Here is a 10120-nt window from a genome sequence, read left to right as displayed (position 1 = left end):
GGCCAAAGCTAAGCCTAAGAATCTAAGACAGAACAAACTGAACTCACTACAAAAGTAGAGAAAGAGAAACTAGAAACCCCAATCTCTCGCTCTCCTCCTCTCTTTCTCTCGATCAAATAGTTCCCAGTTTCCAGTTTCCACCATCGGAGGCTGTCGTTCGTTACTATATATCCAGTCAATCAAAATCTAGGGGGTTTTGTTGTTTATCTTTTCTCTCTTTCCCGGATAAAGTGAAGGAAGGAGACTGAGAAGGATCAAGGATCAAGGATGGATGGATAGATAAATAGGGTAGGTAAGGGTTGATCGTCTAGTTGTATTTGAATGCTGTTCCCTCATGAACCAACCCCAACAGCAACTGCAACTGCAACTGCATCAGCAGCAGCAGCACCCCAACTTCCACCAACCTTCTCAAGCTCCTACTTCCCCTCCCCCTCCTCAGCTGCAACAGCAGCCCTTTCAACCTCTGGTCTCGGTTTCGCTCTCTTCCATGGGGGAGCAAGCTCAACCCCAAACCGCTGTCCAGATTCAAATTAATCCCCAACCCCAACTCCAATCCCAACCCCAGCTCTCAATTCCGCCGCAAACTCAACCCCAAGCCCCAATTCCGACACAATCTCTGTCCCAACCCCCATTCCAATCTCAGATTCAACTCCAACCCCAGCCCCAGCCCCAGCCCCAGCCCCAGCCTCAGCCTCAGCCTCAGCCTCAGCCTCAGCCCGAGCCCCAACCTCAACCCCAACCCCAGCCCGAGCCCGAGCCAGAGCCAGAGCCAGAGCCAGAGCCGCAGCCCCAAACCGAAACTCAGGCGCTGCCAGATAATCCTCCGCAGCTTCAACAGAGCGTCACTGCTCTGCCGTTAGAAGGCACAACCATCATTGCTCTACCGGTAGAAGGCTCAACCATCGTTGCTCTGCCGCAGAAATCCTCTTCGGCGACTAAGATCCCGTTTCGGCCTCGAAAGACCAGAAAGGTATCCGGAGATTTCTCTACCGATAACTCTGAAAACAAAGCTCCCCAAGCCGTGGACGGAGATAATGCTAATCCGACTCCGCTGACCAACTCCACCGTCGGCAACAAGAAGAACAACAGGGGCAATAAAACCACAAGCATCCCCACCGCGGTGTCCGCCACCGTCAGCACCACACCCGTCGTCAACAACGATAACAGGATCATTGTACAGCCGATTAGGGTTATTCCGAGAATCGTCGGCAAGACATTATCTTGCGATGGAGAGATTGCGGCCGCTATTCGGCATTTAAGGTCCGTGGACCCACTGCTAGCGCGTGTAATCGACGTCCATCAGCCGCCTTCTTTTGATACATTTCACCCACCGTTCCTAGCCCTCACCAAGAGTATCCTCTACCAGCAGCTCGCCTTCAAGGCTGCGAATTCCATCTATACGCGATTCGTTGCCCTTTGTGGTGGCGAGCCTGGGGTAGTCCCCGATGCCGTCCTCGCCCTTTCTCACCACCAACTCCGTCAAATCGGCGTTTCTGCCCGTAAAGCCAGCTACCTGCATGACCTCGCCAGCAAGTATCGCAAAGGGATCCTTTCTGATTGCTCCATCATTGACATGGACGATAAGTCACTCTTCTCAATGCTCACAATGGTCAAGGGCATCGGATCCTGGTCTGTGCACATGTTCATGATTTTCTCCCTTCATCGACCCGATGTTCTCCCCGTCGGTGATCTTGGCGTTCGGAAGGGGGTTCAGCTCCTCTATGGTCTTGATCAATTGCCTCGGCCTTCCCAGATGGAGCAGCTCTGTGGGAAGTGGAAGCCTTATCGCTCTGTTGGGGCCTGGTATATGTGGAGGTACGCTGAAGCCAAAGGGGCTCAAGCTTCGGCCGCAGCAGTTGCAGTTGGTGCTAGTCCGCTGCAGTCGCTCCAGCAGCAACAACAACAGCAGCAGTCACCGCAGCTACAGCTGCAGCCACAGCAGCAGCAGCAACAACATCAGCTTCTAGATCCTATCAATGGCATTGCTAGCCTCGAGTAATCGACTGGTTTCCAAATTTAATGTTCTTTGAGCAATTAGCTATGTTATTCAACTGTTTGGTACTGTTGTGTTATTGGTTCTCCTGCATACTGATGCTTGTCCTGTTTCCTCTGTTACATCGTTTATCCTTATTAGTTGGCCCCTTGTTAGAATGGTTTCTGGAATCTAAAATTCGAAAATGCTGATGCTGGAACAAAAACTATGGAACATAGGTAATAAATATTAGATTGTTGTAACTTCAACCTGAATATAGATTATGTAGAGTAGACCATTATTTAAATTACAAAGTAAAATCAGATAACATAGAGCTCTCTAGTGTTTATGAAATTAGTTCAATTATTTACATTCTTTTTGAAGAAGAATCTTGGAAAATCTTCTAGAAGTGTAATTATGGTGAAACGAGAGATTCATTTTGATATCTGACTTTATGGATTATTTTCTATGTTCACAATTCGTTTCACTAGATTTACCATTAATGAGATGCTAGTTGATTAGTGTTGGCTGAGGCCCGTTTGATCTTTTTGTGTATCAGTGTGTGTGGAGTTCTAGGATATACAGAGGACCCTAAAAAAAAAGCATAGATCCACTCAATATACAAGATGTACAAAGAAGTCCCTGCTCATTCGAGACTTAGAGATTACAAAGAAGTCGCTGTTTACATGATCCCTTCTTCTGTGAACAGTTGACCTTTTAAGTAGATTGAATCTTAGGCCAGAGACTCATTCAAAATGAGAAAAAAGAACTCCGAGAAAAATTTTCAGGAGTTCTAATGCCTCACATAAGTGTAAATGGGGTAGAACCAGTCCATCGAGAGCCAAAGCTTCAACAATAATTCATGATGTTCATCCTACAGAAGAATTCTGTTCAAAGTTTCCTTCACAATTTAGGAGTGAATGGGAGAGTGGGTGTTATTGATAGAAATCTTGAACTACAGTAGAAACCAGCAGAGGCATAGATCGTGATGTAAGAACTCTCTGTTGTAAACAAGTAAACAATCTTTTGAGCCATTGATTTCTGATGCATACCCTTTCCAGGATATGATGGGGATTTTTTTTTTTTGAAAACTTGATTTTATTAGAGGAGGAAAACAGGAAAAAAAAGAAAGAATCAAGTGGCTATCCATATGATAGAAGCCATGGGCTTTACAATATCAATGAGTGAGGTAAAAGGCAAAAGTTTGCTGCCACTCACAAGTATCCGAAATATCTTTACCCCTGAATTCCTTACCTTTAGTAACCAATAAAAAAGCAAATCCCTAATTCTACCTCACTGTCTAGGCAGGTTCCATAAAACCTTAAAAAAGTCTTTGTTTCTCTTGTCATAAGCCTTTTCAGCATCAATTTTACAGAGAAGTCTGGTAATTCATGAAGTATGGAATCCAAACTTTTGTTTGATGTCAATATAGGATAGAATCTGCTCTCTAAGAGTAGGAGCACTTTTTTTTTGCGGAGCAATAAAGGATTTAGCACATCCTTAAATTAATTTTTCCTGTTCTTTTATTGGTGTTGAGATCTTCTAGATGGACTTTCCATTGTCAGAATTGTTTTTTATGCTATGGGAGAACATCTTTCGGATGCTGCTGGTTCCTAGTTCTGATGCAATAAGTCACCTAAAAAGCTTATTTTATTGGAATTAAGCCTCAGCTTGGGTATGTAGTTGTTGGGCCTTTGATCTCATGGTTTCTTTGTAACAGGCCAAAAATATGGGTAGAAAGTAGGAAAACAGAATTTACTTCATTAGTTTAGTTGGAGTCCTGTTTTGAGTCAGTTTCTTTCATTATTTTAGTTTCCTTGTCAATTTATGTTTCCGTTTTAGTTAAGGATTGGGTTAGGCCTTTCCTTTTTAGTTTTTGAGTCTTCTATATAAGTTGGTAAGGGGTTACAAACTTGTACACTAATTTGAATTAATGAGATTCAGGGAAAAAAAAAGAGCTTTGTGCTTTACTTTGTGAGAGATTATGGTGAGATGCCATTGGTGAGAGACCAAAATACGGTGAGAGGCCGACCCAACTTTGAGGGAGACAACCATTAATTCTTCTTCCCTTCAGTTTTTTTTTTTTTTGTTTTGAAATTTTCTGCAAATTTGAGAATCAATCGAAGTATTTATTGTGGCTGGACCTGAAGTTTGCAATCCTCTTGTGGACTGGTCTACATCATATGGTATCAAAGCCATGGAGGGACAACAGATAGAGTCAAAGGTTGCTGAATTCTACTTCCCATTGAAGGATGATCGTGCAAGTCTGATTTGACATCTCTAGCAAATTCGTGGATAGTTTTTTTTTTCAAGCAGGGGAGAATTGATGCACATAAGTCTTCTAAATGACTTATTTTATTGGAAATAAGCCTAGGGTTGGGTTATGTAGGTGTTGGGCTTTTGATCCCATGAGTTTCTTTTTATAATGGGCCTAAAATACTGGTAGAAAGTAGGAAAACGGGATTTACTTCAATAATTTGGTTAGAGTCCTGTTTTGAGTCTGTTTCCTTCATTATTTTAGTTTCCTAGTCAATTTATGTTACTTTATTAGTTAAGGTTTGGGTTAAGCCTTTCCTTTTTAGTGTTTGAGACTGTTTTTGAGTCTTCTATATAAGATTGTAAGGGGTTACAGCCTTGTACACGAACTTGTAGTAACACAATAACTCAACAACAACTCAGCCTTATCCCAACTAAATGGGGTTGGCTACATGGATCTTTGCCCTCCAATCAGCTCTATTCGAGGTTATAGTTGAAACAAGACCTAAGCTATGCATGTCTTTCGTCACCATTTCTCCTATGGTCATTTTAGGCAATGCCCCTTGCTCTTTTAGTACATTCAATCTGAATCAAGTCACTCCTCTGAACTGTACCATCTGAAGGCCTCCTTTGAACATGGCCATGCCACCTCAAACGGCTTTCTCGTAGCTTATCTTGAATCGGGGCTACTCCCAAATCAGCTCTAATATGATCATTCCTTATTTTAGCCTTCCTAGTTTTGCCACACATACATGTCAACATCCTCATCTCCCCTACACTTACCTTATCTATATGATGCTTCTTAATTGCCCAACATTCTGCACCATACATCATAGCCGGTCGTATGGCTGTCCTATACAATTTTCCTTTAAGCTTTAAGGGAATCTGTCGATCACACAACATTCCGGATGCACCTCTCCATTTCATCCATCCTACTTTAATTCTCTATGAAACATCATCTTCTATATCACATTCCTTATTGATGATTGATCCAAGATACCTAAAATAATCACTTTGCGGAATCACTCTCTCATCAACTTTCACCCCCTCATTATCCATCTTGGAGTTGCTAAAATTAATGCTTCTCTTTCTTCATCTGGCATTTTCGTAGTGCTCACAATCTTATTAAACAACTTGGTTATCCAAGACAAGCCATAGATTTCTAAGCTCTTCCACACTTCTATTGGGACCCCGTTTGGGCCTGGAACCTTGGCTATTTTCATCTTTCTTAGTGCTTCTTTTACTTCAGAAATCCTAATTTTACATATATACCTTCGACAAGTGTCTTGATGCATAATGCCTTCTTTTAGTCCACTATGACTTGGAATGGTTTCATTAAGTAGGCTATAAAAATAACCTTTCCATCTCTCCTCGATGTCCTTATCCCTTATTAGGACTCTACCATCCTCACTTTTAATACATCTAACATGGTTGAAATCTCTACTCATCCTTTCTCTCATTCTAACATCTTTTATGTAGCCTTTTCCCCTCCCTTAGTGCTCAAATTGTTATAGAGATCTTCATAGTTCTTTGCCCTTGCATTCCACACAATCTTCTTAGTTTCATTTTTGGCAGATTTATACCTTTTTAGATCTTCTACATCCTTAGTGCCTTAAAACTAGCTTTCTTAGGGGAGTGACATTTTCCTTTCGATTCTCCTTGGACCTCTTTAGCCACCTTCTTAATACACGTAGACATCTCGTTTGTAAAGATAAGTTCTTTTACCTTTTGAAGGTAGTCAGCCATGGATGTAGTACCTTTTTTTATTTGCAGTAACGGGTACTTCAGTTGCGTCACTCTTGCCTGTGAGTGTGAGGCACAGGTGCGCTCCAATGTAGTCCATGCACCATGAGATGAAGAAACGCCAATGATATGAGCCATAGAGTACTCGGTGAGTGAAGAGATTATCCAACTAAGGATAATCTGATCTTGACGTTTCCATAGAGTATAGGCTGGATTTGGAGATAGGGTAGAGATGGGGGATTCGGTGGGTGGTGTAAGAGTTTGGGGACGGCAAGGAAAGGTGCCATCCACATAACCAAAGTGGTCATGCACATGAAGGAGTGGGATGAATTGGGATTTCCAAAGGAGATTGTTGCCACGATCTAGCTTGATCGGCAGAAGTTGCACAATGTTGGTTGGAGAGATCAACGTTGAATCAGAGGAGGTGGTCGAGGAGTCTGAATTAGCCATAGATTAGAGTGACGTTTGTCGAGGGCTCGATGCTACCATGTAAAGATAAGAACCTGAAGAGGTTTAGATAGAGACCAGAGAATATTGGGATAAGTTGTTCACCGTGCTTTGAAGTTCATGAGTGATCTCATTTATATTGTATGTGAGTTTTTACATCTTTACATTTGAAATTTTGAAAATCAAAAGAAGGTTAGAGTTGGTGTTTATCCAAACTACTCTAACAGCTTTATACAAGAGAGATAATAGGAAGGGGATAATACAAGAGGTTACGGTTGTTGGAGAAGCTTGGATCAGGCCAACTAGCATTGCCGTTGCTACAATTCAAATTTGAATTTGAATTTGAATTTGATGCGTTATCCTTAATATTGTTCTGCATCGAATTAGTGTCTTCCTCAAAGTCCCACTTTCCTTGTTTGGCCACTTTGTAAGTAAATGACTTCAAGGAGATTCCTTTCAAGCTCCACCACCTTATCTTCGGGCAAATAGGCTCACCTATTTTACAATCCTGCGTAATGAGATAATGAGACACATATCAATGACCGCCAATCTATGTTGAGTGGTTAATCTCTCCCCTGGAATATAACTTACAGTCCTTGTAAAGCAATCTGTCTGACCTTCTAGTTAGGAAGAAATCTATTTGGCTATCATGATGTTGATGTAGATCAAAACATGCAGAAGAGACCAAACACTGTTCATGTTACTGTTCACGTGAACAGTGTCACAGCCCCATATTTGACTTGGTGGGAATATTCCTAGAAGATCGTGGGGGCAGATCAGTCTTTAATTATTAGTTACTTCAAGTCTTTAAATGAAGGGTATTACTGTCAATTTTTATTGACAGAATTTTGACTTCAAGTGCTGGCTGAATCTTAGTGGGGACCATATGACTTAGTCACTGGTCTGAATGAAGGACATCAAGTGGGGTTCACATGAAGAAGAATCCAGCTGCAGCATATTAGTTTCTATTTTAGTGAATCCTTGTTACTAAAAGGTTAGTTTCTATTTTCATGTTGCAAGTTTAGTTTCTATTTTCTTTTAACTTGAGGTGCAATCATAGTCCTCTATATATTGTAAAGGCTTTTAGAAGCCTCCCCAGATTTTAGTAGATGAATGAAAGCTTGCTTTATGCATAGAGATTCTCTTGTCCGTTGCGAGTGACATGAAGGGCTGAAGGAGCCTGGCTGAGAGAGCCTAATCCACCTATCCCCACTTTCGATTTTCTTCTCTTCTCTTTTTCTCCTTCGATTCCCTTGTGTGCTGTTCTCTGCTGCTCAATACAATTGCTAAAAAGATCAACTGAAGGCTGCTACTAATCTCCAAACACAACCAAAGTTGCTGCTGCTGTTTCTCCCATTCGATTGAGGCTGCTGGTGCTCCTGTGATTCAGTCTTGCTGCTGCAACTTGTGAAGATCATAACTCAGCAACCACTGATCAGAGTTGTCTGAGTTTTGGAGGGCTGATCCCTGTCAAGGAGACCTACACGCGATCCCAACCTGGGACCCTGCTGCTGGTTGGTTTGGCCTGTAAGCCTTAACCTTCTATTTAGCTGCAACGTCTATATCTCTCAACCTCACCATCAGAATTGAATGAAACTTTCAGCATAGCTTCTCCTCTACGCAAACCTCACTCGACCTGAGTTTGGTTCCATTCTATTGACTGGTTTGGTTTCTACACACTGGTCCATACTTTCTAATTTTGTGACCTCTGTTCCTGTTTGGAGGGTTTGCTGAATACCCTAGGACCTGCACTTGACCTTGCTATCAGCTCTATTGAGTGGCTGGATTTTGGATTACACCCTGGCCTTACATCTGAGTTTCGGCCCTTACTTAAACCCTGCTTTTGGGGGCCTGGCCGCCTTGTTGGTGTCGCCTTGATTTTGGACCCTCTCCAACGCCTTGGCTGCCTTGATAACTATGACTTGCAAGCCAATCTGATTTTGTCAGATCTGGTGATCGAATCTGCATCAATCTCGTTACACTGGTGATAGTGATTTGTCACCGTCATAGGGAACATATTAGCTGCAGTTTGTTGGCAGGGCCAATATGGTTCTTGGTAACAAGAATTGCCCCATGAGATGGACATTGCTTATACAATCTTGCCATTTTAGTTTAGAAAAATCAATCTTGAATAATGCTTCAAAAGTTCTAGAATCACTTTAAAATTTCTGGAATGTTCCTTGAGTGCCCTATGTTATACCATTTACCAAGATGTATGAGCCAGAGTTGGAGGCTATAGATAGAGTTTGGTAGGGTTAGATATTTGTGATGTTTCCATGTTTTGTTAATCCACACCTCGTTTGTTACTCATTCTGTATTTATTGTGATGTGCCACCTCCTTGTCTCGCTACAATGTTGCATTCTCCCATTGAAGGCTGGGATAAATTTCAACATAAAATTGCTTCACCTATTATTTGGTTGGAAATCTATTTCACCGTGTTCCATCAGACATTTTGACCTAATATTACAGATGTTATGAGCTTGAAATAGAATGCTGGGGACTCAGCAGTGGCAACTTGGATTTTAAATCACAAATGCTTAGATATTTTCTTGATTTTGTTTGCTTCATGCCATCTCTCTACTATGATCATTGGTTACATTGCTAGTCAATAATATATCAAGGTTTTCATCCTGTCTTCTCTTTTAAAATATTAATTTTTCTTGCTGCTTGATCTCTAGTTCCCTGCCAGAATTAATTCGTTTAAAGTATCTTAGTTATCGCTTATGTCTTGTTCTATCCATATTGTGTGTTGTAGGGCCTGTGCATGGGGGCAATGATTGGGAAGGATGGTGAGAGACGGTCAATGTGTTTCCATTGTTATTTCTGCTGTGCTAGTGTCCAATCAATCAGTTTGAGGTGTACTCCATAATTTGATGAAGATACTGATCCAAGGAATCGGAAGAGAAAGCTTGCGCATTCTAGCTTAAGAGGTTTTTAGATATGCATGCTCTGGTTTTCATCTATACTATGCTCTTAATAAGAGTGTGTATGCTCATAACTTGTCTAAGTCGCAAGATTCCAATTTGAAATCATTAGCTGTTTCTGAAAGGACTACTCAGTTTCATCTGATGCTTGTTGACGTTGTCTACAACCTATTTTAATCAATGAAAAGTTTCATCACTTATTAACTGATCATCTTATATTAGGCAGCAATAAATGAACTGTGCATGCTTTCAATGTTTACTTTAATGCTATGTTCTTTGCCTATTTATTGAAGATAATATATTATTAACCTTAGGATGGAATTGAGAAGTCCAAGTACTTGACATGAATAGCTGACAGATACTGACATCAAAATCGGTTTTTGCTTGGGGAATCATAGTTTTTAAGGGTTGTTAGAATTGAAGTTCTTGATGTGAGTGCCCCTGCTCTGAGTCCAGTGTTCCATAAAGTCCATGTGTAGAGCTTATGTAGTCATTCATCTTTACAAGCACATCTGTATTATATAATAGATCTCTGTTCAGTTGTTCTTGAAAACTCCCTAATTTGATTGTGCGTTCTCTCCCTCTCTGTGGTGTGTGTTTATGTGTTTGTGCAAGTGTGTGTATCCTGTCTTACAGTCAAGATAACACCGGTCTTTTATTTGAACCTATTGGCCTGGCAGCACACTCTGGTTGGAGTTGGGAAAAAAGAAAACTGTCTTTGTTTATGTTCCAGCATAGAAATGTTGTACTATATCTACTTTGACTCACATCTGACAT

General features: G+C 41.3%; 1 protein-coding gene across 2 annotated transcripts; it reads left to right on the top strand.

Moving 5' to 3' along the window:
* The first annotated feature begins 239 nt into the window (after positions 1-239).
* On the top strand, positions 240-9545 carry LOC122661949. Of its 2 annotated transcripts, none has more exons than XM_043857467.1 (3): positions 240-548; positions 705-1995; positions 9175-9545. In XM_043857467.1, the coding sequence occupies exons 1-3, from the start codon at positions 335-337 to the stop codon at positions 9194-9196; spliced, it is 1527 nt and encodes a 508-aa protein (XP_043713402.1). In that variant the 5' UTR covers positions 240-334; the 3' UTR covers positions 9197-9545. The 2 variants fall into 2 exon arrangements, with proteins under 2 accessions (XP_043713402.1, XP_043713401.1); XM_043857466.1 differs by having other exon boundaries at positions 240-595; positions 722-1995.
* Positions 9546-10120: the final 575 nt, after the last annotated feature.

The sequence above is a fragment of the Telopea speciosissima genome, chromosome 5, assembly GCF_018873765.1.
Source record: "Telopea speciosissima isolate NSW1024214 ecotype Mountain lineage chromosome 5, Tspe_v1, whole genome shotgun sequence".
Classification (NCBI taxonomy): domain Eukaryota; kingdom Viridiplantae; phylum Streptophyta; class Magnoliopsida; order Proteales; family Proteaceae; genus Telopea; species Telopea speciosissima.
The sequence above is the reverse complement of the archived record's forward strand: the minus strand, read 5'-3'. Positions and strand labels throughout refer to the sequence as shown.